General features: G+C 52.6%; 1 protein-coding gene across 4 annotated transcripts; it reads left to right on the forward strand.

Annotated features, from left to right (window-relative positions):
- Positions 1–400: 400 nt before the first annotated feature.
- Positions 401–27648, forward strand: ATL1 (atlastin GTPase 1). 4 transcript variants are annotated; one of them, XM_068682237.1, is made up of 14 exons: positions 401–479; positions 11170–11417; positions 11779–11913; positions 12326–12430; positions 12900–12950; positions 14341–14397; positions 17784–17876; positions 18493–18631; positions 20521–20648; positions 21335–21391; positions 22162–22233; positions 23267–23698; positions 24756–24770; positions 26913–27648. In XM_068682237.1, exons 1-14 carry the CDS (start codon positions 401–403, stop codon positions 27021–27023), a joined length of 1722 nt encoding a protein of 573 aa, XP_068538338.1. In that variant the 3' UTR covers positions 27024–27648. The 4 variants fall into 4 exon arrangements, with proteins under 4 accessions (XP_068538338.1, XP_068538336.1, XP_068538337.1 ...); XM_068682235.1 differs by lacking the exon at positions 401–479 and adding an exon at positions 864–1050; XM_068682238.1 differs by lacking the exon at positions 401–479 and adding an exon at positions 887–1043.
- Positions 27649–27814: the final 166 nt, after the last annotated feature.

A 27814-nucleotide genomic window follows, 5' to 3' on the forward strand; every position in this document is an offset into this window, starting at 1 on the left:
AGTGCTGCACCGTGCTCCTTCCAAAGGGCAGCACGGAGCTGTGCCGGGTGGCTCAATCTGCTTCTTGGCGAGCAGAAGCGTGGGCAAGCATCAACACAGGCCATAAGCTGTGGGCGAGGGCCAGTTGGGGCACGGCCGGGGCTGGTGCTGCTGCTCCCCTGCCCGAGTTTCACGCCTGGGCGTTCCCTTGCGCTCGGGCTGAGTCACGGTCTCGCGTGACAGAGCAGTGAATCAACCCCAGACACAAGGGAAACCCTCTCGTTACCATCCCAAACACGACTGCTTGCTGATACGGGGGAACTGGGGGTGTGTTACCAGCTGTGGGGCAGCTCAATCCTGGGGTGCCCAACCCTGGCACCTCTTGCGCTGCATCCAGAGGTGCAGAGCGCACCTCCTGGGGATGCTGCTGCTATGGATGGGGGGCAGCACCCCAGGGCAGGATCCGACCAGTGATTTCTTCACCCTAGTGTGCACCAGGGGTGAGCAGGGCAGGATTTCTGCCCGCTGTGTGCACGGGGAGCCCAAGTGTGCATGGGGAGGGGGTGTCCATGGTGCGTGTGCACCCCCAGACCTTCAGGGCACCCCAAGCAGGACACAATCCCGGGGCGAGGGGCGTGCAGGCGTGACCCCCAGCCCTTTGGGCTACCCCTTTGGGCTACCCTTCTGCTTCTCACCCCCTACCTTCACCCCCACCCACCCCACGGGGGGATGACAGCGGGGGGCCGAGCCGTGGGTACCCGGCGCAGGGTGCGCAGCGCCCGGGGACGAACCGGCTCCGGCTGCGGGCACCCCTTGGGGCTCCGTCCCTTGCCGTGCCGTGCTATGCCGAGCCGAGCCGTGCTGTGCCGAGCCGAGCCGTGCCGTAGAAGCGGGCGGGGATGCTGCCGGTGCCCCCGCCCGCCCCCCGCCCCCGCGGCAGCCTCGCCAGACGCAGCGCGGCTCGGAGCGCGCACGGAGCCTCCCGTAGCCACCGACACCGCCTCCCGGGTAGCTCCGGGCAGCCCCCACCATGGCCCGGAACCGTAGGGAAAGGAGCAGCTGGGGTAGGAGGCACGGCACGGCACCGGAGGGGAAGGGAAAAAAGGGGAGGGGGCGGCCGAACAATGCCCGGGGCTGCGGGATGGGGTGGGACGGGGCGCGCCCGGGGGGGGCTGCGGGAGGGAGGGGAGGGGGAGGCCGGTCCGAGGGGTCTGGGGGAGGATTGGGGACGGGGAAAGAGGCAGGGGAGGAGGCAGGGAGGGAGGCTGAGAGGCTGCCGAGGCCTGTCCCCGGCCGCCACCGCCCTCGGCCTGCGCGGGGGGGGGGCTGCTGTTAGTGCTGCTGCTGCTGCTGCTGCTGCTGCTGTCACTGCTTCTGTTGCTGCTGCTGCTGCTGTCACTGCTGCTGTTACTGCTGCTGCTGCTCCTCCTGGCCGCCCCCGCTGCCCCCCTTCAGCCCCAGCCTCGCTGGCACGATGGGGACGCGAGCGGGGGTCCCGCACGCCCAGCCCTCTGGTCCCACACGGGGCTTTGCCTCCTGCTTGAGGCTCTGCAGGAGCATCGGGGCCGTTTTCAGAGCGCCCCTTCCCACCCGCAGAGGGAGGAGGAAGCCTTGCTTCCCTCAAGGCCTCTCTTTTCCTCCAACCCGCCATCCTACGGGCAGCTCTGGGGGAAAAACAGCGCCCGCCAGCCATGCAGAGCCAAAGCTGGGCCCACAGGTGGGCTGTGCAGGGCACCCGGGGGGGCTCCGAGCCCCTCTCCCCCTGCCCGCATCCTTCTTTGTTCACCCTTCGCTGCTGCACCGCTGTACCGGCTTCTGCTGATGCATCGTGGGCTTTGTGGGAAAAGCAGCTTTAATACGGCAATTTGCCGTCATTTAGGGTGTGATTTGTCATCCCCCGAGTTGTGCGCCCTGCAAACCCAGCCCTCAGCGCTCGGGGTGCCCTGTCTCCTCAGGCGGAGCAGGTGAGCCGAGCTGTGATGTTTAGACACACAAATTACATTCTAATTTGGACAGATGACTGGAGCGTTTCCCACGGTAATGATTCGCAGTTCAGGGACGTGTTGGCAGAGGCGTTCAGATAACGGAGCCTGCGGTGGCCTCTTCGCAGGAGAGCGGGAGAACATCAGCAGCGTCCATTTGATAAGGGCCGTCTGGGGCCGTGACACTCCGAGGAGGCCGCTAGGCCTTGGATAAGCAGCAGAGGAAACTTCTCGTGAATATTTTGATGCTCTCAGCCTTGTCTCGCAGAACTGTCAGTCCCGTTCTCGTTGAGCACTGGGCGCACGTACACGCTCTCGAGCTTCCCCCTCTCATCTTGGTAGCGTGAGGAGAAAATGCAAGCGATGGCAAAGCGGGTTTTGAGGGAAAAAAAACTCATCTCGGAAGGTACAGCCTTGGCCTAGCGGAACAATTAGGCACGTATCTTGGTGTGAGCGTGCTGCTAAGGCAGGCTGGGGGGAAATGCATCTGGTGCTGATTCGCTAAACTCTCGCTTAGCTTCTTGGTAAGCTTCGCAAGAACCTGGAACCAGGGGTTTGCCTTCCATCCACGGAGCCAAATCGTACCCGCAGAGGTTTAGGTATTCCTAGAATGATTCCCAGCACTTCGCCAGGCCGGTTGATGTTATTACAGGTAATAAATTAGACAGCAAAAGCCCCCTTTTGCTTTGTAATCCAGCAAAAGCCCCCTTTAACCAAGCGTGCATTTGTAGGACAGCACCTCGGTGCCCTGAAGGATGTGTTTGTGCCCGCTGGGTGCTGACATCAGCCCAAGGGGGAATTCAGGGCTCCATTTCTCAGCCTGCCTGCTGAAGGAGGAGTCTGAGCCTTTCACCATCCGGGCCCTCCAGCTACATCCTCGGTGTGCTCTAAAAATGTGCTTATGGGTCATTAAAAATACTACGCTATTTTGAAACGGATCAAACTCCGTCCTAGTTCCTTTCCAGTTAGCCAGGCCTGAAAGGAGACGACTGCTTAGTGCAATCCTTCGCCTTTGTCTCATAAAAACAATTTGCTTTTTTAAAGATCACCGAATGAATTAGGGTGAGCGATTGCATAGCGCCCAGAAGAAATTGCCTCCAGTCAGCTATCAAAGCTAGGTTGCTGCCACACGTGCACGTCCCCGCGAGCTCACACAGGGGCATGTAATGCATCAAGTGTAGGGTTTAGCCCGGGACAGGAGGTCAGTGTAAGGCTGTGCAGCATTTAGGGCTTCGTTACTGAGCGTGCTAAGCGGTGCCGAGACCTCACAACCGCTGCTGGTTGTGGGATGAGCGGCCGAGGGAGCTGGATGTGAAACAAAAACACCTAGAACTGTGCATCAGAGGAAGGGATCCTGGTTTTACAGCTTGATGAAGGCTCATAGTAGCTTCCCCTGATGTTTTTTTTTTTTATTTTTCTGAAATTCTTGGTGCTTTGCAGTTGCAGATGCTCAGCAGTTAGAGATCTCTGCTCCCCGTCACTCCTTTACACAGCTCAGACGAGGACAAACTGCTTGAAATCTCTCATTTCCCATCACGGCCCATGCTGTAATCAGAATGACCCACTCGTCAAGAATTCAGTTTCAAAACCGTAAAAGGGAGTACAGAGGTAATACTCGTTGGTCAGGGTTTTCAAGCTGGACTAGAGGTTAGTGAGAGCTCTTAAAGAAGCCCGATGGTCGGGAAGTGCTGAGCAACTATTTTGGGGGAAGGGACTCTTCCAAAACAGGCCAGACAGATCATTGGTGCCACACTTTCTTCATGCACACTTTCTTCATGGGTTCAGCTGGAAAGAGAAGGATGATTTTGGTGTTGGTTGGTGTGAAGGAACAGTGCTAGCAGCCCTTCTGGTTGTCATTTTGTTCCCGACCTTTTCTGGCGGAACCTCAGATTCCCCTTCCAGGCGTTTCTTTGTCACTCTGAACGCTGGGAACCTCCTGAGAAACGAAAGCTGAGGTTTTTCAGGCAGGTGAGCCTTTGCATAAAATAAAAATAGACATGAGAAGATTCACAACAAAATTGCTAGCTTGTAAATGAGAAGGGAAAATGAAGTGCTGGGACTTGTGAGAAGAGACGAGGACATTGCAGGCTGGAGATCCAACACGTGGTGGTTGGTCCTCATGCCCTTTTGAGGCCGTAGCATTATATAATAAATCAGAAGAGCGGGATCTGATTCATTCAAAGATTAGGAGGAGCAAGGGCAGCCTGTTTTTCCCCTTTTGGGGAAGAAGCAGGATCCCTTGGGCCTGTTTTGCCATGGTCATGCTCCATGTTGTGCCCGTGCCTCAAGAAGCTTGGTCAACGTCAGGGCAGGCAGCCCGTGGGGCTGTGTCTTGCTGTATTTTTTCGGCTAAACATACAGGCGAGGAGCACACACAAACATTGCTTAGGGCCTAGGTGATGTTCCCAGGCACCAGGCCTTGTATTAACTTCTCTGTCCTGCCTGCGAGGCGCGGGGTGTCCAGTGGGTCACCTCCAAAGCCACCTCGCTCTGGAGCCACCCCAGCTCCTTGGGTCCTGGAGAAATGCTCATGTTCGTGATCAGGTGAAGGACAGTTAAGTGTTAGGGCAATGAAGGAACTGAACACAAATTTCCCAAATGGGTTGGAGGCTCACTGACCTCTGCCAAGCCAGTAAAATGTGTTTAAAACCCTATATATACTTTTACATTCCTTCAGAGCGTAGTGGCCTTTCATGCCGTATCCTGGGATCTTGTGGCACATTGACCAAACTTTGTTTTCAGGCAACAACAAAAGGCTAAAACTGATTTAAAGTCAGAAATGAGTAAATGAAATACTGGTGGTGGAGGCAGGCTGCTTGCTGACAAACAAAGTGGATTAAGGACCATGCAAGGAATGCGTAATGGGTGCAAAGCAAGACTTTTGGGGACATATTCGTGCAAGGTGTGTTTCAGTCATCATGTCACATGTGTGTCTGGCTAGACTTAAATGTGGGTGAGTGAACAGTCCCGGAATTTCTGTCTGAGAAATAAATGATGGCCTTTCTGTAGTTTCTCTTATGATAGTGTTTTGACAAACAGAGATGGGATAAGGTTCCCTCTGAGGGTTGCCCACCTGGGCTTTGAATCAGCCAGTCCTGGCGCGTAGACTGGCATGAGTATAACCACGGGGCTGTCTAACGTGACCTCAAACTTCCTGAACGACCTCTAGAAGGGAATCTGTTTGATCTGCTTTCTTCCCAAGGTAGTTGGTGTGCCCGTCTCTGAAGCATGCTAATTACAGGCTCAGCCTTGGGAATTCCGCCCGGATAGGTATTGCTGTTGTTTCAGGGCTGGCTAAGGCACTGAAATTTAATGAGAGAGGTAATAGGCGTTGGTTTCACTTCGTATTTTGGCATTTGAGCTGCCCCTGTTGTAACAGACTGTTTGGTGGCCAGTAATCACCCCAAACCTTGCTTCTCCCAGCAGCCTTCCATGCAGGGAGTTCCTAAACCACCGGTGTTATCAGCACGCTCACTCAGCTCCTCGTTCCGGCTGCCAGAGGAAAAAAGAGCCGAGCTGCTCGTGCTGTAGTCGAGGCTGCTGTGCTGCCAGCTGGATGACTCAGGGCTGGTGGCAAGGAGGTGCACTCGGCATCTTGCCTCCTGCGAGCACCCTGGGCGCAGAGAAGCTCGCTGGGGGCATGGCAGAGTGCTGATGGCCCCAAGCAGGGGCAGCAACACCGCTGTGCTTTGGAGGGGAGAGCCTGGGATCTCAAAGCAAGCCCCAGGCTGCTACCAAGTGTGGCTTTTTACCTGCTGTGGGCTATTGACCAGGGAAGGAGCTGATTTTTTGCATCGCCTGGTTGGTGGTGCTCACCAAGAGCCTGCCTTACACCTGAGTTCAGGACAGAGCAGTGACCGTGTCTGTGCACGGAGCTCGGAGCAGCAAGCCTGCAGAGCACTGATGGATGGAAGGGAGGGCTCTGCCCAGCTGGGCGGCCCCGCTTTGTCCTCTCCAAGACACCATCTCCCAGGGGCAGCGCTGTCTAGACACCTTATGGCAGCCCCGTGCCTGGGGAATTTGCTCACTCATAGCTGCCCAGGCAGTCTCAGCACCTCGGGATGCAGCTGTGTCCTTCTGCACTCAGTAGGGAGTGTTATTGTTCCCCTACCCTGCCTCTGTGCAGGATCGATACAGGTTATTGCTCTACAACAGCCAGTATGTGCTTTGTGTCAGTTTACTTCTCATTTTTCCTTATTAGCATGGTAAGAGAGAGAGCTCTGCACAAGCCTCTCTTGGAGGGAAGGAGAGGGTCTCTGACATGTGCTCAAAGCAGCGCTGCCTTTTCTAGCCTCCTCCGAGCTTTGCCCATGATCTTTGGCTGCTTGGCAGCCCGTGGAGTTAGTTCAGCATCAGCGGAGCGAGCAGAACCTGTGGCATGGCAGTGCTGAATGGGATAAGTGCAAGGGATACCGTAGCTTGGAGAGAGATGTCTTTCTCTGCCGGAGCTGTTTGCACGGGGCAGATAAGCCTCCTGGCAGCTGGAGCCCTCTGTGCAAAGGGATCCTGCCTGGCCGCGGTCTGCTCGGTGCTGGGCTCGTGGTGATGTTGGTGGCACTGCGATATGTTTGTAAGGCAAACAGCTGGGGTGGAAACGGCTTCAGAAGGGATCCGCACAGCTATCGCTGCTGATCGAATTAATCCCGAGAGGGCTGCTGATAAGCGACCTAACCCAGCCAGTACAGGGAAGTTTCATTCCAGAGGAAGAACAACAAGTTAAAACATTAAGCCTCTATTTTATCTCCTTGGTAGTTTAGTGTTTTTTTTTTTCATGCAGTGAAGAAACTGGGTTCAAAGACCCTCCGAATACCTGCCCCACTTTATGTCTGTGTATTTCAGCAGGGGAATCAGGACCCAGGCTGCAGCCCTGGCATCTCACAGGGTGTGCATACGTAGGTAAGGTTCCCGGGTGCCCCAAGAGCACAAGAGCAGGGCTGGCAAGTTGGCTTTCTCGAGGTCGGTTAGGCAGCCTGTGTTTGCACAGATGATGCCCTGGGTCATGGGTTAGTCCCTGGAATGAAATGTATTTATTGCACAAACTTGTTTAGCAAAAAAGATGACTTTATTAGCGGGCCTCTGGAAAGGAGTCAGCATTTCTGTGACCTGTTCGTCCATAACTAAGGAAGAACAGGCTTAAGTACTCACCAAAGTATGCTGCGTGATCAGTGACATGTAATTTATCTAATCTGTTCTTCTGTGGGAGCTTAAATACATTAAATCAGCTGTCCGACCTTACATGGGCAAAATGTGAAATATGCGGGTGTAGTTTATTAAACTTTATTTAATTTTAACCAAAAAGAATTCCTACAGCAATTGAAAAGTGCTTTATTTTTTTCCTCACAAAGTGAGCAGCCCTGTGTTACGGGGCTGCCTGCAGCAGCAGGGCCATTTTCTTGCTGCTGTCTGACAACACAATAAGCACGAATGCAAATTCCAGTCTCCTCCACCTTTCCACTTTAAATCACCATATGGAAAAGAGACGCGGATTCCACCCCGCTTTCGAGTCATGGAAACGAGCTGTTATGAAATGGGAAAAAGGAACTGTATCCTGGCAATTTCTGAATGAGCAGCTTGAGAATTGACGTAATTGCAAGGCGCCGAGAGAGAGAGCCGACAGAAAGGAGGAGTCGAGTTGGAAAACGAGTAAAAAAAAAAAAAAAAAGAGCGTGTTTAGGAAAGCTTAGGCCTCTTTCCTTTCCTTTTTGGCCAGATGATGTTTTGCCATTGCCAGGTATGACTTCCTTCAAAGCAGATAACTAATTTATGCCGGAAAGAACAATTAAAATAATTGATTTCCAGTAATGTGCTGCCAGCTTGTAAAAAAATCTCTGGCTGTCCAGTACAGCAGATAATCTAATAACCAGGACGCGGAAGTTTCATCACATGGAAATAAATATGAAAGATGGAGTTTTGTTTGCAGACGGCCTCCATGAAAGAAACAGAGCTAATAGGGCTGAAATCAGCTCAGAGACCTGTTTAATATAGTGCCTTTTCTCCTGATGTCTCTAATGAACTGGAAAATCAGCATATCCTGTTCATAACACTCTGTATTTTGCCCCCGTGTTGTGCAAACAGCCAGCTCAGGTAACAGAGGCAGCGATGTCCTCTAGCAGACCACGGCCGCTTTGGGCGGCTGCCTCTGTCCAGAGACACTCTCCCAAAAGCTGTCAATAGCTGGTGAAGAAAAACAAGGCGCTCCTCACAGGTTCTGGGGTTTTGAATGGACAACACAACGTCTTTGAGCTGGTTACTGTTGGTGATGGCAGTGGGGATGACCACTTGCTAGATCCCTTTTCCACCCCTGCCTGCGAGGAGCTGCTGCAGCACCGCAGAAATGCAAGAGTGGTCTGCTCCTGATATCCCCGAGTGGTCTCATTCTCATGTGAGACCGGTGGGAAGCGGTAAAAACTCTTCAGTGGAGATTTCCACAAAACCCTGGAACAGAGCACTGGTCTCTGCTCTTTCTGGCAGCTGAACTGGAGGGAGAGGACCACCCGGGAGACCTCATCCAGCAGCAGCAGGAGGAAGTTTGGCACAAAGCTTCCCTTCTCCTAGCAGGACAGGAGGGATGAGCGAGGCTCTCCCCAGGCTCTCAACATGCTCAGATGTACAGCAAGGTCCGAGCTGGGGACGTCCTCACCACCTTGCCTCCGCATGAGGCCCTGGGCAGCAGCTTTTATGCCCATCTGGGTGCCGACTGTGTGGTCCCGAGGTGGGTTTGGGGTGGTGGTACAGCTCTGCCACCTGCACACCGATGGCTTTGCCTCCGCTGATGGCTACAGTCAGAAATGTTTAGATTTAATTCCATTTGCGGATTTTTTCCTGCCTCTGCCATGAGTCACATCCTACAAGGATCTCTCCGCTGTCCTTTTTATGCAGCTGTAAAAGTGAAAAAAGAAACTGGACTCGGTTAGCGCAGCGGGGTGTTGGGAAACACCACGGGAGAGAGGTATTTCCGATCGGAGGCTTTATATGGCATCTGCAGCATGGCAGTCCTTAAAATGAGCACGCAAACCTGTGGCCTTTTGGCACCTGTCCGTGCTTATGTGCTGGGGAGATGTTAATGGTGTGTGGTGTGCGCAGCAAGAGGACCGAGTGCGCTCAGGGGCTTCATTTTTCAGGTGGCTTGGTGATGTCTGGGCATTGGGAATAGGAAGGTCTTTTTCCTGTGGCCACCAAGCAGTGGCATGGGCCAGGGGCTGGTGTTCGGAGGGAGTTTGGTGCTGCTGGAGGCTGGTGGAGAATCTAGCTTTTCAGAGCATTCGGGACTTTTGTTTTGCTAAGGAAAGTCCAGGCATCGGGAAGAAAAGATCTTTGTCTTTCAACTGTGAGCAAAGAAAGCTCGCAGTATATGTCTGAGAACCACCAGATATCCCCTAGCAACAAGGCTTAATGATCCTGATATTTCAGGATCATAGGAAATCAGAACCGCGTACAAAAGCACCGTTGTTATTTAAAAGAAGAAGTTGCTGCTGGAGGCTTCTTTATAAAGAGGCCCGGAATGGGCAAACCCCATTCCTTGTGGTATTTATAGTTCGTTTTTTAGCGTGTGCACGCATCGGCCCTGTGCTTTGAAACAGCTGGGACTGGCTGAAAACTGGGCCCCTGAGGTCAGGGTCTGAAACAGAGACTTCAGGCTCCCGTGCTTGGAAACTTTCAGCCTGAGCCAGCGACCTGGGGACTTTTTGTAGAAACGAGGGGAAACTTTCCACCTCGCGCTCCCTTCCCCGCTGGCGAGGAGATTTTTACGTGGCCGTAGGTGAGCTGAGCAGCGTGATTAATCACCTTGGGCTTTCCTTTCCTGTGCTGGGAAGTCGGGAGACAATGAAAGGAAAATTCCAGGAGCTGGCCTGCGCCTGCTGAACCGCCGGGCGGCTGACGGTGAATAAGGCCCACACCGGGGAGCTGCCATCAGCAGCCCCCTCGTCATAGGGAACCAAACGGGGTGGCAGGGACTGTGTGCAGGTGGCAGTGACTTGGTGCTGGACACCCACATTTGCTGTCCAAAGACAGGGAAGTGGTCGTTTGAGCAGGTTACAGGAGCAGTAGGTTGTGGTGAGAGCGGCAGTGCGGCCTGCAGATGGAGCAGGCCCCTGCGCTGTGCTGTTGCTACAGAAACAGCAGCCGCATAGGATGCATCCAGGCAGTCCTTGGTGGATCCGTGAGGTGTTTGTGTGCCTCAGCTCGAGTGCTGCGTCCATGGCTGAGGAGCCTCCGGGATGGGCCTGGGGGGCAGCGTGTGGAGGAGAGCACTGAGAGATGCTCAGGCAGCAGTGGTGTAACCCGGCTCGGCGCCATGCAGACTGCCCCCTTGTTGTTATGAGGGAGAGAATTGGGGAAAAAAAGGCAAAATGCATGGGTTAAGATAAATACAGTTTAATAAGACAGAAAGGGAAGAGATTATAATAATAATAGTAATAACAGAACACACAAATCAAGTGATTCACAATACCACAGCCCACCACCCACCAACCGGTGCACTGCCAGACCCTGAGCAGTGGCAGCCCCCTAAGCCAAGTCCCCAGATTTTATGGTTCCACATGATACCACAGTCCTGGGACGTCCCTGTCCTGGTTCTGTCCCCTCCCAGCTCCCTGTGCACCCCCAGCTCCTTGCTGGCAGGGCAGCATGAGAAGCCACAAGTCACCGACCTATTGTAAGCGCTGCTCTGCAACAGCTAAACCATCGGTGTGCTACCAACGTTATTATCCTAAATCCCAAACACAGCACCACACCAGACACTGGGAGGAAAATTAACTCTATCCTGGTCGAAACGAGGAAACAGTGTAGTCAGCAAGCAATGATCATCAGGGGCTTGGAGCTCTCCTGTCTAGCACAGAGAAGGCTAAGGACATGGAGAGGCTAGGACAGTCTGTGTGTATGTAAGATGTTGCAGGTAAGAAGAGAATAATCTGTTCTTCATGTCAGCGCTTGCAGGACAAAAGCTGACGGGAGCATTTGTCCAGGAGGATCCCAGCAAACTCCCTGGCTGCTGGGAGGGCTGGGCATGCTGACAGATCACCCCAGAGCAGCTGGGTGGCTCCACCAGGATGTCTGGGGAATGTTGGACAGACATCTGCTCCGAGTTACGCTGTTTTGGGGTGATATTTGAGCTAACTGACCTGTTAGGGCCCTGTCCAGCCCTGCTCTCTGTGATTCTGTGCTTTGCAGAAGGAACCAAACTGCTTTTGCTTCGCTGTTTGTGCAGGTAGTTTTGCAGAGAAGACTTACGAGTGGAGCTCGGAGGAGGAGGAATCTGTGAGGAAGGCAGGACCGGTGCAAGTCCTCATCGTCAAAGATGACCACTCCTTTGAACTGGACGAAGCCGCATTGAACCGCATCCTCCTCTCAGAGGCTGTCAGAGATAAAGAGGTCGTGGCTGTGTCTGTTGCCGGAGCTTTTAGGAAAGGAAAGTCGTTCCTGATGGACTTCATGCTGCGGTACATGTACAACAAGGTATGGCTGCAGCTGCAGGGGGCTCTGCCTGCAGGTATGGTGCTGCTCCCATGTGCTGCTCTGGGATGAGCTGGGCAGGACACTGGTTCAGTGCTCTAGAGATGCTCAAGCCTCTCTTTAACATGAGGCCTCACAAAACAAAATAGAGCAGATACTTCCACAACCCCATACATTAGTGGGTCTCCAGTGGGACTCTGCCTTTCGTGGCTTTGGAGCAGAGATGCTCACATTTACTGCCCTGTGGGAAACCACTCTTGGAGGGGATGCCTCTCTCCAGTGCTGGGGTGGAGGCAACACAGAGGAAAGGTGTAAAACCAAAGTGGGATGAGAACTTCAGCACTTCTTTTGTTCCCACCTGCAGGAAGCAGTGGACTGGGTTGGAGATTACAATGAGCCGCTGACTGGTTTTTCCTGGAGGGGAGGGTCTGAGCGGGAGACGACTGGCATTCAGATATGGAGTGAGGTTTTCCTGGTGGACAAGCCTGATGGTAAAAAGGTATTTGCTTTTCTGCCGCATGTTTTTTTTTAATTCTCTGTTGCTGGTCAGCTCATCTCGCTGCTCCAGCTTTTGTAAGACTCCCCTGCCTTGCCATGGGTGTCTCAAATGCTTGTGCAAGTTTAGAGAATGTCTTGATACCATATCCCTAATTTAGCATAATTTAATGCACTGAGCAATATGATATCTTGGTGCCCCCCTGTGTCCCTGATACACTGGGTGTCTCTCCAACTCTGGACTCCTCAGAGTTTCTTTCTTTTCCTTTGTCCTCCACCAACTGTGAGTCTGAGGCATGAGCAGTGAGATTCCCCACACGATAACACAGCTGGCATTCACCCACCCATCCTGTTGGCATTTGAGAGTGTTTTCACTGAATATTTTCCAAGCTGACCTGGAGCTTTCTGCCTGTCAGGTTGCAGTGCTGCTGATGGACACGCAGGGGACCTTTGACAGCCAGTCCACCCTGCGGGATTCGGCCACCGTGTTTGCCCTTAGCACAATGATCAGCTCGATACAGGTAAGAATGGGGGTGTCTCCAGGAAGCAGTTCCTTAAAGGTGGTGGCTAAAATCCAGCAGCTTGGCACCGGCCTAATACTGCTGGACAAACCTCTGGGCTTCCCCTCCTGTCTTCTGCTCTTTGCTCCCGGAGAGCAGCATTAACAGGATGGAAGCTGGGTCTTGATACAGAGTTCAACACATAAATGGAGGAGGAGAAGCATTATTTGGACCTGACAGGCTACCTGGCTGGGGCACAACAGCCCTTGCTGCCCTCATGCTGGAGTGTTTTGCTGTGCCTGTTTGTCTGTCTGTGTCTGCCCAGCAGTACAGCTGTGCTTGGGGCCTGTCTTGGAACAGCTTCAGAGGCCACTTGGGCCTTTGGCTGTATCCCCATGGTCATGTCATGAGCTTTAACCACACCGACCCATGCACTGGCCTAAGGGACAGGCCATTCTGAGTGCTCTGAAGTTTCTTTTTTCTCATACAGGTTTATAACTTGTCCCAGAACGTGCAGGAGGATGATCTGCAGCACCTGCAGGTAAGTCCCCTTGTCCTGCTGCTCCATGTCACCGGGGTGCCTGCATTATGCTCCACACATGCAAGCTGCATTGTGCCGGAAAGGCATGTTTGGAGCCACAAAGGGGTCTCTGAGTTTCCCAGCTTTCACTTCAGCTCATGAGCATGGAGGAACATTCACTCAGGACTGAAACCTATATTGCCTGTGCTCTCGTAGCACACCTGCTTGGGGCCTGGGCTGTTTGGCAGGACAGTCAGTGGGACACTTGCCAGGAGCAGAGTCAGGCCCTGCAGGGGAGCAGCAGGGGTCCTGTATTTAAAATGGAGGCTCTGTTACTTGTGTGACGTATTTGCAGCGTGCCTTGAGTGGTGGCAGTAAAAGCGCTCCTTTGACTTACATGAGTGGGAAGCTGAAGGTAGAAGTTGCACTGTTCACACCACAGGATAGAACCTTTTGATTGAGGAACCCAAATAAATTGGGTACTGGTTTATAAACTTGGGGATTGACATTTGGTACAGGCTCAATACAGGTGACCCATAAGGATAATTACAGCCCTGCTTGTTGGAGACAAGCAGCTAAGGCTTTTTTTTCCCTTTTTTGTTTTTCTGTGGCACTCTTGTCCTGCCCATCTCCCGGTATTACCTCTACTTACACTTTTCTCTTTTGGTTGGGTGACTGTTTGACTGGTTAGTTAGGTTTTTTTTTTGCTAGCTTAAGGAAAGAAAAGCAAGAGTCTGCCTGGAAAAAATCAGAAGAGTTCTGCACTGTTTCAGCCAGTAAATATTGCTTAACAATAATACCTTCTAGATGTTGAACGTATCCAGTGCAAATCTGATCTTTCAGTTTGAATTTTAAGCCATTATTGCTTAATATGTTGACCCATTTTTAGGCATCTGTGAAATACATTATTGGTGCCTTCGCTTAGGAATTACAGCCCAGAGAGACTGGAGAGCCTTCAAATCTTGCTGGTAGGCTGATCTTACAGTCTGCACAGTGGGGGTTTGCAGGGAAAGTACTTATTTCTGAATTCATTTCCGCTTCTTCCTGGAGTGTTTAAAGAGAGCTGGGCTCCAGCAGTCCCCTCTGGCACGTGAAGTTTCTGGTTGGTATGAAAGCAACAGCAAGCAGCTGATTTGAGCCATTTTTTCACAGATTTGGCAGCCAGAAACTCTAGGCGAGATCTTTCACATAAGGGCTTAGCATGGCGATTGTCCCTAACAGTTCCATCTGCCTCTAAATGGGAACCAAAACCACACAGCCAGCCAGTCTCAGTTCCAGCTCTGCAAATGCTGTTTTTTTACCCCAAATCAACAACTGTGCCTTGCTGCTTGTGCCTGTGTGGCCACAGCTGTATGCCCTGCACGTATGCTGGGGAGCTAAAAGTCGTGTTGTTCTTTGCCTCTCTCTCCAGCTTTTCACCGAGTACGGACGACTGGCCATGGAGGAAACGTTCCTGAAACCTTTCCAGGTGAGTAGAGGGTCCTGGCCACGTTTCCAGGTGAGTAGAGGGTCCTGCTGCTGGAGGTGGCTTGGCCCTGAGCTGGGTGGCTTTGCCACGAGGTGTCACTGCAGTTTGCAGCACAGGGAGGAGAAAGGGAGGCCTGGAGTCTGGCTCTGCTGAAGCGAAGGAAGGGCTTTGTGTTTCCTTGCCCCCAGGAGGTTGCTGAATACATCCAATATCCCTCTTTCTTTCCACTCCCAACCTTTGTTGTTGGCAGCTCTGCCGAGCCCTGCAGCAGCCTCCTCGCCCAGCAGGTCTGGATGCAGCTGGAGGCTGTTATCTGTGGGAGGCTTTGTTCGGGGGGGACAAAAGGCATGGGGTGAAACGCAATGAGCACTGTGTGGCATCAGCTGCGTCCTGGCAGAGCCCTGCTCCCAGATACAAGCCATGCTCGGCCTCGGGGAGCTGTGCATGCAGTGCTGCAATGCCCCCAGCTGAAGGAGGGAGAGAGAGGAGACTGCGCAGGCAGCCAGCCCCACAGCTCTGCCTCGTCCTGCTGGGCTTGGAAAGCCGTCAGGTTTTGTGGCAGAGCTGCATGATGAATGCACTGCCAGGTTCCTAACGCTCTCTGCCCAGCCTTTGCTGTCAGAGGCTTGAAGCCACCTGCCCCCGGAATCCCAGCTCTTGGCAGAGAGGAGGACAGGGATTAGCTCAGAGCGCTGGCGGGTGGCAGCAGAGCTGTGGGAAGGCTCGGTTTAAGTGGGATTTTAGCTTCAAATAAGCAGCATCTGCTTCCCAACCTGTGAAAAGCTGGCATTCGGAAGAGGGAGAATGTCGGGCAAAGGGCTTGCTCTGGATGCCAGGGCTACAAGCAGCTCAGGATGGGGGGAGGTGATGGGCTGTGGCAGCCTCTGCCATGAAGGGGGATGAAAAAAGTGGAAGAAGGAGGTTAGGAGTCCATGGGGTGGCTGTAGCAGCTGCTGTTGAGAAGGATGGTTCAGCAGCTCGCTATGCCTGCAGACCTGTAACAGAACAAGTCATGGTTTTGTACGGCTTTGATAAGGGCTGTACCGAGTCCTGTGCCCCTGGGAAGGTGATTGAACGGGTTTGGAAGATTTGGGGATTGTGGGCAGTGGGTGTAAGCCAGGAAGCAGGGCCAGCAGGGATGGAGAGTGCTGAATTGTGGGGCTACAGGGCTCTGGCAGCGGGGCTGCTTATCCCCTGCACTCTGCATAATTGCAGTGCCAAGCAGGAGGACCCCTTCTGTGGGGCATCCTGTACAGGTTGTTTCTTTATCCAGGTGCTCTCTGGCAGTCCCAGTGGCTTGCTGTGACTTCCAGCTTCCATCCGCAGTAGGTGAGCTGGTAGCAGGCTGGGGATTTTGTGAGCTTCCCAAAATGAAATACAACAGGGAGTAAAAACATGCTATAAAAATGCAAGTAATAATTGGGAGTGGGTTACAGCTATTTTATTATTTTGCTTTCCAACATAAAAAGAGAGTTGCTGGCCACACCATCAGCCTGGAAGGCATAAGGCATTTGTAAGGTGGCTGTGGTCAGGAAGTGGGAATAAAATGAAAAGGTTAAAAAATGCAACAAATGGACAAATTGAGATTTTTGGGGAGCTTTGAGTAGATATTGGATGCTAGCATGGGCCGATGACTGATAAACCTTGTTAAAGCTACCAGTAAAAGTATAGGATTTGTAGTAAGAGCTAGGAGAAAATTGTAACACGGTGCAGAAAAAGCCAGACATTCAATAAATATTTCTGTTCCTTATTTAGAAAGTACTAGAATATTGTAGCCAAATATCACAGTGAAAGCGAAATACTTCCTACTCCATCAGTAAGAAGAGGGCTGTAATGAGGCACTTTTAAATATGCTTAAGTCATTAGGGCTGGATAATAGCCTGTGATTTCACCAAAGACCGTAATTGCTGTCAAGTCACGCAGTTCTGCAGATAGCGAGTCTTGTCAAGCAATCCCAGTATCAATTTTTAAGAAGACCCCAAGTTTGGTTGATAAAGGTAACTATCACCACGGCATCCTGCCTTCTGTACGCCTTATCTCCATACAATGCTGCTCAAAAAGAAAGCGAACAACAGCCCAAGTCAGCATTGTCTGCTTTAATCCATGTAAATGGATTAAAAACCCATTAACTGATAGATGACTGAGAACGCCGAGCTAATTTTAATGGGGAAATCATCATCCTTCAGAAGTGCTTCCTTGGGGCTCCCCCCAGGGTCTCTCTGATTCATTGCAATCTTCGTTAACGATCTGTGGAAAATATCAAAGGGCTGGTAGTAACCCTCGCAGCTGAGATAGACGCTGGGGGAAGGAAGGATCGCTGGCGACGTGGCCAGGTGAGCATCATGGGGTTGGCCTGTCCCCATGAAGATCCTGAAAAAGGATCTTCTTGAGTGACTGCTACGGAGTGGTCAGACATCGGGGGAACAGCAAGACACCGAGCACAATTTTGCTTTAGAAAAAAAAAAATAGCTCCCAGGCCAAACAGTACAGAGTGCATAATGCGTTTGTGGAAAAGTCCTAAACATGGTCATGCTTCCTGAGCTTCTCGCAGTCTCAGAAGGAACAGCATGTCCTGGAAGAGCTGGCTGTGGACGTTTGCTGGGGCTTGTAATGCCTTTAGGAATGGCCAGCTCACTGTTCTCTTCTTTCTTATTTTTTTTTCCCGGTGTTTTATGGCAGAAAATTAAGGAGGTGAAATATTTTCCCTTCCCAAAACCTTTGTTTTAAGCATAGATGAGTTTTAGGGAAATTCCACCGAAATGCATCCCACTTACTGACTGGCTCATTCATACACGTAGGAGAAGCCCTGGCACCTCTGGGGCTTCTGCTTTCAGGGCTTCCCTCTGCAGCCCCTGAATCCCTTCTGTGGGATGCAGCTTTCCTGTGTAGAGGAGGCACTGGAGGCGTGATTTTTTTCTGAAAACCATTTTCTGAAAAAGATTAGAGGTTGACCGTGCTGGTATTTATTTATTCATTGAATAGAAATTCGACTGCCTCAATAAAGATTACAAAAGCCAGCAATTTCTTATTCAGCCTCGTTATCCTACATATGCTTCTCATTAAAAGTCTGTCTGGAAAGCTGCCCAGTGAAAACGGCTGAAAAAAACCGAGCCTGTGAAATTCCCATAGGATGGAACTAAATGTGGCTGGAATTAGGGAGCTCGTTGCCTTTTGTCCTGGTTAGCAAAAACCTCTTTTTTATTTTGCAGTGGAAATGACTGATGCTATTTTTCAAGCTCGGGAACCAAATTGCCACCCGGCCGGGCTGCCACGAGCGATGGTGGTGGGGCAGGAGGCCCCGATCTCCTCTCAAACCCCTCCTGATAACGTGCGGTGCTTGGGTTCCCGTGGCGTGGCACTGACCTGGACGTGTTTCTGTCTCCTAGTCCCTTATATTCCTCGTGCGTGACTGGAGCTTCCCTTACGAGTTTTCCTATGGATCCGATGGCGGCGCAAAGTTTTTGGAAAAACGTCTCAAGGTTCGTTCTTTTGGAGCTGGGTTTCCTCAACGCTTTCCACGTGGCCTTGCATGGCCAGGGCCGTGCGCTCGGGGGTGATGGAGAGGGAGAGGCAAACCTGGCTTGTGTCCTGGGGGCAGCACGTTGTCCTCGTCTGTGTGGACATAGAGTGTGTGGGCACAAGGGTGAGACCTTGGTCTGGCTGGGCTGTAGGGTCCTGCCCTGCTTTCTTCAGCTATGGGGCTTGGGAGATTCCTGGGACCGGGAATAACGCTTTAGGAACAGGTAAAACCAATGGGCTCCAGTGGGGTTAATCAGGAAATGCTTGGGCCACTTGGTAGTGGAGGGACCTAATTAAAGGGGAGCCGAGAAAGGCCCTAGTGGGAAATCCCAAATGTTTTTGTACGCGGGTCATGCACAGGCATGCACGTTTTCCCAACGATAATGACATGCCCCAGGGCGTGTGGTCAGAGATAGGCCAGCTCCTTGGTTCACACAGCGTGCCCCACAGGGACGTCCTTGCCAGCTCCTTCCCGCTGTGAGCAGCCAAAGTGCAGGGTACCCCATGCTCCTGGCACCCCGGTGTCACCTCTGTCTGCATCCGAAGGGAAGCTGACCCCAAACCCATCTCTCGCAGGTCTCAGGAAACCAGCACGAAGAACTGCAGAACGTCAGAAAGCACATCCACTCCTGCTTCACCAAGATCTCCTGCTTCCTCTTACCTCACCCCGGCCTGAAGGTCGCCACCAACCCTAACTTCGACGGAAAGCTGAAAGGTACGAGGCAAAGGCCTGCTTTAGATACCTTAGATGCCCTGACAAACAGTCCCACTGACTCCTGAAACATTTCTGAGTATTTTCCATGAAAGAGCTTCTGCAAGAGGACCTGAATCCTCTTCCCAACACATACTCAGCTCATTCCTCCGAGCGCAGCCAGCTGCCTGCCCTTTGCCAGATGCTTTTAACCTCAGCGTGAGCTCACGTTCGCTGACAATAAGCCCTGCCAACAGATGGCTGATAGGCGAATAGGGAAGGGCAGGTGAGATATGATTTTTAGGGACGTGATGCTCAGCCTGCAATTAATTCCTGCGCCTCACCTGCAGTTGGGTGCAGACACAGCCGTGCGGGCTGGTTGCTGCACGGCAGGCTTGTGCTTGCGCAGGGTGGCAGGCTGGTTACACGTGCTCTCAGAGGAACGTTATTTCACTTTGAAAAGCTTTCCAAGGAATATTTAATCCTGACTTATCTGATCGGTGGTTTCCCTACAGGGCAGACTTAGTTCACAGGTAAAATAAACACGAGGGAAAAAAAACACAAGGTAGGATTCTCTACCCTGAAAGGAGCCGTGTGCTGTCGATTTTCACAAAATCACAGAATTGTAGGGGTTGGAAGGGACCTCAAAAGGTCATCGGGTCCAACCCCCTGCCAAAGCAGGTTCCAAATTTTCAATTTGTGTGAATCAGCTGCTTACCAGCACTTCTGCTTAGAGGCTGCTTGCAGTCTCTGAGCAATGGAGAAAGTGGCTGATAGTCACTTAAAATAAATTACCAGACAGAAAGAAGTTACTTCTTCTGGTTTTGGCTAGTGATCAGACTCGTCCTTCTGGCAAACTCCGTGCTAACTAGCAACAGTGCAGGCTCTGGTGGAAGCCAGACTGGTTTCTATTAGTTCCCCCTTTAATTTCAGGTGCTAAGCAGCAATTAACAAGTGGTGTGTGCAGAACTGGCCTGGGAGTTGTCGGCATCTCGACAGCATTTTCTTGTTCCTCTGGAGCTGGACTCAGCCTTTTGTGCTCTCTGAGGAGAAATCTGGGGAAACTTCCCCTCTCTCGTTACCTTCCAGATGCCCAGATGTTGGATGGCTTGCATGTCTCAGTTTAATTTAAATAGCAGTAATGGATGCGAGGCGCTCTGAAGCCATAAAAGTGGCTGTTAGGCAAGGAGCCTGCCTCCCACGAGGTGACACAAGCCCGTGGGGCACTCGGTGACACTGTGCCAGCTCTGGAGGGGACACGCTGGGGGAGCAGAGGCTGTGCCCTGCACCGAGGGGTGTCCGAGGGTGCAGTGTAAATGCCATCACCTGCAGGATTTCTTAGTGCTGAGAGCCTAACGATTTGCAAAAGCTTTAAAATACTTTGCAAGGAGAATCTGACATCTGGGTGACCAAGAACTGGGCACAGGAAAATCCTACCTGCTGGCACAGAAGAGCCAAAGCCTAAGCCCTGGCTGAAGATTTCCACTCTGGGTGCCACAGAGGCGTGCAAAGGGAAGGCACAGCACGTTTCCATGCTGTATGCTCAAGATCAGGCTTTACAAAGACTGTGTTTGTCTTGGCAAGGTGCTGTTCTCCGACTGCCAGTGCTGGTGTGCATTACCCGTGTCATCAGCAAAAGCATTTTTCTTTCCCCGTGCAGTCACATTTGTGTTTGTGCAACTGGTTTTGAGACCAGGAAGCTGGTTGATGGATCTATGCAGAGCTGTATGTGCTGTTTGTGGGTTAAGTGACAACTTCACCGGGGCCGGGATGATTTCTGAGCGCTCACATCACTAAATCACAGGGTGGCTGAGCTGGTGCCCTGGCTCGAGCCTCTGGTCTTTGATGGGAGTGCACACGGAAGCACAAGTCTGACCGAGGGCTGGTTCTGATGACGTTGGGTTTCTTTCCAGAAATAGACGATGAGTTCATCAAGAACTTGAAGATTTTGATTCCGTGGCTGCTTAGTCCCGAGAGCCTGGACGTGAAGGAGATCAATGGAAACCATATCACCTGTCGAGGCCTCGTGGAGTATTTTAAGGTATTGGCTTATTCAAGAGAAACGGGGCTTATTTGTTTGCAGCACATTTGCACTTCTAATGGAAGGGGAAAGCAGCAGCAGATAAGCTAGCACTCGTTGGCTGGAGGAAACGATCTCGGTCCAGCCTAATAGTGCTGGCTCCCTTGCTGCATTGAGCAAACCCCTCACGGCTGTGTATTTGGCCAAGCCATAAGCCCAAAAGGTGTCAGGGCTCTCACCTGACCACGGGGACCTGCGGACCAGGGGGAGGTGGGCTGAGGGCCGTATTCCCGTTGCCTTTGGAAAAAAAAAAACATTAATTTTGTTGTCATGACTACCGTAACATTTTGATGCAAGATATCAGTGAGTAATTCTCACCACCTACTCTCCAGGGCTACCTGACTCTGGTTCCTTCTCATGCAGGGAAGGACAGAGGTAGGTGCAAATCCTATGGTATAGATACCTAGAGGAAATGGTGGAGTGTGAACCTTGAGTGAATGCCCCATGCCACCCAAGGAATCGACCTTGGGCCATGCTACTTGCCTTTTTTTGACAGAACAGCTTCTTGCTGAAGCCATCTTGTGCCAGGAACCCCCTCCTCTTCTGTGCTGCTTTCATCCTGTTAATGCTGTGCCTTGGACTGGGTGGAGGTGGTTGCGTCTCGCTGGTATCCAATTGATTCCGTATTTCTGTGCCCTGTTTTGCAGGCCTACATTAAGATCTACCAAGGGGAAGAGCTGCCGCACCCCAAGTCCATGCTGCAGGTAGGTGAGGGGGAGCTGCTGGGCATCCGTGCGCTGCAGCTGCCGTCGATTCCCACTTAATTATCAGCGTCCAGCCAGTGCAGCACGTCGAGCCCTTGTGATTTTGTTTCAAGTGCCTTAGTTGCACAACCCCAACGTCCCTCTGGGCAGCATTCAGCAGTCACTCAAAGCCCGAGGAAGGTGTGATGTGGCCAGGCAGTTGAGGCAGCACAGCTCCTGCACCTCGGCCGGGCTGTGGTCACTCCACGCACTCAGCAGCGCTCAGCCTGGCCAAAATTATTCCCCGCAGGTGAGCAGCATCGTGCTCTGGCACACAGAGGTAGCGTGGCCCCACGCAGAGCTGCCCTCAGCTCCCTGCTCCGAGTCAGACAGCTCAGCGGGAGGCTGCAGCTGGAGCTGTTCACACTCAGCTGAGCCTTTTATCTCTTCCCTTGCTCTTTCCCACAGCTGAAGCCCAGAGGTTTTGTTGCCCTGGCTCGGAGGGTAGGAATCCTTTCTTGGTGCAGGTTTTTGCCTGGTTGGGGGGGCTGAGGATGCTGGATGTGTAAATACAGAAGGATTTGATTTGGCGTTGGTCAGATGCTGGGGAGAGTGCAGCTGGCTGAGTCAGGGGGGGCTGTTTAATTTTGTGTGCGTGCACCACGCATGCATCCTGGCTGAAAACACGTGGGCCATGTGCACCCAGCTGGTGGCTGCTCTTCTCTGCAATTACACTTCTTAACCTCACCTTTCTGCAGCTAAACTTTGTGCCCTTTTTGCTCTTCGTGCAGGCCACAGCGGAAGCCAACAATTTAGCAGCAGTTGCCACTGCCAAAGACACCTACAGCAGGAGAATGGAAGAGGTAGGTGGTGCTCAGACCTCGTTCCCCAGGCTCTCCTGTCCTCCTGGAGAAACCTCCCTGCTTGGCTTTATTGTGTCGGGGCAGCAGCGCTGTGTGACCACGCAGCCCACGATGACCAAAACTTGAGGGAACGGCACAAAGCTGCACCTGGGGAGGTTCACACTGGGCATAAGGAAAAATTGCTTTACCACGAGGCTGGTCAGGCGCTGGCACAGGCTTCCTAGCGAGGCAGCTGATGCCCTGGGGCTGTCAGTGCTCAAGAGGCATTTGGATAACGCCCTCATTAATGCGCTTTCACTTCTGGTTAGCCCTGAAGTGCTCAGGCAGTTGGACTTGATGGAAGGTCCCTTCCAGCTGAACTGTTCTGTTCCATTTTTTAACCCGTGCTGTGGCTGGTGCTAATTAGGGGATAAAGTCATTACAGCAGGCTTCTCACCTGTGCCCTGCCCAGTCAGCTCTGGAGAGGGATGGTTGTGATGTTTTCGGGTGAGGCTCAGCCCTCAGCCTGTCTCCGGCCACTTCCAGGTGTCCCGATTGTTCTCCAGATGGGGGTGCAGAGCTACACAAATTATCTGCACGCTGCTCTGGGTGGGTGGTGGTGCTTATGCCTTAAAGCCAGAAGTGCTAAGGGAAAAAAAAAAAAAAAGCTGCACAGTTTGCAGCACAGCAAAATGCTGGGCTCCAGATCTGCTGGGATCGTAGCTCGATATTGCCCGAGATCCTGGCTTAGGCTGTGAGCAAATTGAACAGGGGGGGTCGTGGGACCCGGCTTCTCAGCACAGACACCCACAGCCCCGCTTTAACCTGTCCCTGACTAGCTGCAGCTTGAAGAAATAGTGCCAAGAGGATGGCAAGGACAAACCCTGCACTGCCCTTTGGTTTTGGGGCTCTCAAAACTGGAGCTCAGGGCTAAGGGGAGCAGAGGGGATGGTTTGTGCCAAGCAGGAGCCCCCAGAGCCCGGTTGCCGTGGTTTGCATGGCAGGGGACGGGTGCTGAGGTTTGTGCAGCGATGGGGCCGTGTTTTCCACGCAGGTCTGTGGTGGGGACAAACCCTTCCTCGCGCCCAGCGACCTGCAGAGCAAGCACCTGGAGCTGAAGGAGGAGGCGGTGAAGCTGTTCCGCGGGGTGAAGAAGATGGGCGGGGAGGAGTTCAGCCGCCGCTACCTGCAGCAGCTGGAGGCCGAGATAGACGAGCTCTACATCCAGTACATCAAGCACAACGACAGCAAGAACATCTTCCACGCTGCCCGCACCCCCGCCACGCTCTTCGTGGTCATCTTCATCACTTACGTGATCGCTGGAGTCACCGGCTTCATTGGCTTGGACATCATAGCCAGTCTGTGCAACATGATCATGGGCTTGACACTTATCACACTGTGCACCTGGGCATATATCAGATACTCTGGGGAGTACAGAGAACTGGGCGCAGTAATAGACCAAGTGGCCGCAGCCTTGTGGGACCAGGTAGGATAAAGAGCTTTTGATTTAAAACAAAAACACAGAAAAACACACGAAACTAAACAGTACAAATCCCCACACCGAGTGCTTAAGCGTTGGGTTTCCTGGGGCTGCTCCTCCTCTTGGAAATGGCTTTTTGCGTTGGCATTTAGGGCTGTTTTAGGTGCTCCAGTGGGGCCTGCCCGGGCAGATTCAGCTGCTTGAGCTGCTTGTGCAGGCAGGGAGGAGCTGGGCTGTCCCCAGGCAGCAGGACGGGTGCTCCGGTCCATTCCTCAGGTGGGAGGGCAGCGGCAGGGGGAATATTTTCAGCTCAGTTTGTGGAGTTGGTGATGGAGGGGACAAGTTTTAGGGCCTGGGTACAGCCCCCCCATAACACAGCAGAGATGGGCAGAGAGAGTTGGGGCTGAGAGCAGGAATCAGCAGCAAAGCTGCTCGAGTCTGACCCCCTGAACCCTGCCTGGTGTAAAAGACGAGCTGTGCTGGTCCCACTGACACATGGCACTCACCACAAGCTATTTTGTTCGGCCTTGTTTTTATTTTCTGCTCGTCTTACCCATCACAAAACGCCAGTTTGTGGACTCCTAAAACTTACAGGCATGGAGGAGCTCAGACTGGGGTCCCCCTGGGGAGGTGTTCTCAGGGTCTCGGTGGTTTCATGCGTTACCTGTGCATGTGCATGCCTAGAAAAGAGCCCGTCCTGCCCAGGACGTGAGCCCAGCGTTAGCCCAGCCCTGTGCAGGAAGCAGTGGCAGGTTCAGCACAAGAGCAAGAGCAGGACAGAGCCCTCAGGAAGAGGCAGGCAGGTGGGGAGCAGGGATGGAGCCCTTGTGGGGTCACACATGGTGTCCCCAGCAGCAGGAGGGGTGGCAGAGCCCTGCGGGGACCTGCGAGGGGACAGGGCTGAGCCCCCTGCAAATAAACCGCCCTGGGGGGCTCCAGCAGGTGGCTGCTGGCTGGAGGTGCGAGCTGTTTGCTCCGTGGATGTGCATGATACACAGAGATGCTTCTTTTTCTTCTCCTTTTTATTTGTTTTCCCCCTTCTTTTCCCAATGCCTCTCCCCAGGGAAGCACAAACGAGGTAAGTGGCTCTCGTTTCCCCTGCTCTCCCCCGGCATGCACCGCACGGCTCCCAGGGGATTCTTGAGGGCGGCCGAGCCTCAGGGACAGAAAAATCATCCCGGGATCAGATGCACGTTGAGCTGCTTCCCAGCCCTTGGGCTCAGAGAGAAAGGAGGGCCCTGGGTGGTGGCTGGGACCCCAACCCCGCAGCAGGGTGCTCGCTGCTGCCAGGGTGTCACCTTCGGAGCTGCTGCCTGCCATCGACCCCACGCTGACAGCCAGGAGCCTGAGGGAGGGGTTTTTGGGGTGGGCTTGGGGTGGAAGGAGGGGTTGTGTGATTGTTGTGATGGGTTTTTTAACCTTTTCCCCCATCAGTTTGTGGCTGGGGGCTTTCCTGGCGTGCTGAGCCCTGCCCGTGAGTTTTGTTTTGCGGCACCAGGCATGGCTCAGGCTGAGCACAGCCCTCTTGGCTTTGTGTGTCTGCAAGTGCCACGTGCCCAGCTTTGGGGAAAAAAATAAAATCCTGGGTGGAATAAACCACGCTCGGGGATTCGGAGGTGTGTTCTGCCTCCCCAGCCTCTTCCTTGGGTCGAGGGCTCGGTGTTGGTGCATTTTTCTGCCACTGAGTTATGCGGGGGTTGCCTCTTAAGAGGAGTTTGAAGCAGCTCTCGGCAGTGCCAAGCAGCTCGGTGAGTGCAGGGAAAAAGAACCTGTTGTGGCCCATGGTGGCCTGCACAGCTGGGACGTTTTTGGGATCTCGCTGTGCCCCCAAAGCTGCCCAGAGCTTTTCTGACCTCTGGGGCCGTCCCCAGAAGGTGTTCTTTGGTAGAGAAAGCCTTCCTGCCAGGAAAAAGGCAGCTGTGTGGGGTGAAGGCATTAAGAAAAGCCGAAAATAGCCCAAAGTGCTGCCAGTTCTGTTATGGGGGAGGTGAGGGCATGTTATCAGACACCACCAAAAAATAAATAAATGCAGAGAAGCTGCTTGAAGACCCTTGCACCAGCCCACCACAGCCCTAGAAACGCAGCCATCCGCAGGCAGTAGCCCCAGGCTTTCCCAGGGTGTGTCAGGGATGCGGGCAGCAGCCCCTCATCACCCCGGGGCCTTCTGCTCACCCTCAGCTGTGCTGTGTCTGCCTTGGGCCCTCCTGCTTCACTCCACGGCCTCAACATGCACATGACGAAGCCATCACGCCGTGATGAAGCTCCCATCTCCATCATCTACCTTGTCCCTCCCCGCTACAATCCTTGTTTTACATCACCAGGAGCCTTCAGAGCCCCAGCAGGAGCCGCTGGTGGTTTTATTTTTATTTTTTTTCCCCCAATTAAAAGTTGTTTGAAGTGGAAAGCTCAGCGCTGCGCTAGCCAGTCACCCTCAGGGCTCTGTAACATCGCAGCGTCTCCTCTGCGCTGTGCCCTGGGTGCAGTTTGGGGTGGAGGGGGGGCAGTGGCACCCTTTTGGGAGGCTGCAGCACCCGAGGGGCCCGGGCATGACCCCGTGGCTGCTCTGAGCTGAGCTCTGCAAGGGGCACACACCCCACGGCCACATCAGCATGGGTAACGCAGCCACTGCCACACGGAAAATGCCCGGGTCTGGTGCCAGGCGTGTCCCTTGCACGCTCCATGGGACTCGTGTGACAGCACCCGGTGTGCTCGGGGACAGGCATGCTACTTCCTGAGCCCGCCGTGCTGCTGTTTTGCCAAGGCCAGGCCTCGCTGTCAGGTAGGAAAGGCACCAACAAGAAAAGCAAAAAATGGTAACACGAGAAGGAAAAAAAACCTGCACTGACCCGCAGAAAAATCACGTAGAAAAGCCAGATCGAAATTACCCAGCAAAACCCTCTGTGCGATGCGATTTCTGCCTGGTGGGGTAAAAAAGTGCTGAGAGTGCAGAAATTTAAAGCCTGCACGTGAAACACGTAGGGAAACCCAGCCCCTGCCAACCCCTACTCACACTGCAGGTAGGCCTCGGCCGAATACAGCTGAAGGCAGCTCTTCCCCTTACGTCTGAGAGATCGGTGAACTCCTGAACCCTATTTTATTTTTTTTTCCCCTTTTTGGACACTGCATTGCTGAGCTGGTGCCCAAAGCAAACTGCACGCTGCGCAGGCTGACCCTGCTGCTGCAGCCCGTCAGCATCTCCTCTGCTTTTTTTTTTTTTTAGGCTTTGTACAAACTGTACAGCGCGGCCGCGACTCACAGACACTTGTACCACCACGCCTTCCCCGCACAGAAAGCGGAGCCTGCCGAGAGCTCGGAGAGGAAGAAGCTGTAGGGCAGAGGGGCTGCCCGGGGCACACGGAGGAGACGCGGCCGCTCCCATGTTCCATCTGTTCCTGCAGCAACAGCGTTGGATGGGAAGATGTAGGCATGAGTTTTGTTCTGTTAATATGTACATATCAGCACTGCTGCGAGTACCAAGTGCTTTTAATTTGCAATATCCAGCACACTTCCCAACTAATTTATGAAGCCTTATTTTCTCCCTTTTTAATTAATCACCAAGTCATTACAGGAATTATAATTTATGTGACGCTGCAGCTAAAAAACCTTCCAAACCTTCGCATTATTCAAAATCGTCTTATTTTCAAACACTTGAACGAGTTATAACATGTAACCGAGGGTTTTCTTCAATCGACTAATTACATCAACATAATTAAAAATGTATTAACTTGCTTTATCAGAAACTGTAAGGACAGCTGCTATGGTATGTTAACGATATTGTAAGGAAAGCGTACTTTTCCATTCGTAACTGATGCACAAAGTATCACTTTGTATATGTATTGGAGAAAGTTTCACTGTATTTCTGTACATATATATATTCATTATAGTGCATAGAAAGTGTGTTAAACAGTTCTATTCTTTTATCATCAGAACTATTAAAGTTTGCTTTTTGTTCCTAAGAGGTTGGCTCCATCAGAAGCAATTATTGACTAACTACTTCAGAGCTTCTCAGCATTACTTTTTACATTCTTTTCTGATTTTTTTCTGACCTTCAGAACTTCAATATATTCTGGTGTGTTCACTGCCCAGGTGCGACCTCCATGAGGTGCTTCTGTCACTGGTAGA

Source organism: Anas acuta, chromosome 5 (assembly GCF_963932015.1).
Source record: "Anas acuta chromosome 5, bAnaAcu1.1, whole genome shotgun sequence".
In the NCBI taxonomy this organism is placed as follows: domain Eukaryota; kingdom Metazoa; phylum Chordata; class Aves; order Anseriformes; family Anatidae; genus Anas; species Anas acuta.

Bases quoted from the DNA above. Each gene is read 5' to 3' on its own strand.
- ATL1 (XM_068682235.1), top strand. From the start codon at position 879: ATGCTGCCGGTGCCCCCGCCCGCCCCCCGCCCCCGCGGCAGCCTCGCC. The intron at 18,632-20,520 runs GTACGAGGCAAA...GTTTCTTTCCAG, and splicing joins CTTCGACGGAAAGCTGAAAG to AAATAGACGATGAGTTCATC. The intron at 22,234-23,266 runs GTAGGTGGTGCT...TTTTCCACGCAG, and splicing joins ACAGCAGGAGAATGGAAGAG to GTCTGTGGTGGGGACAAACC.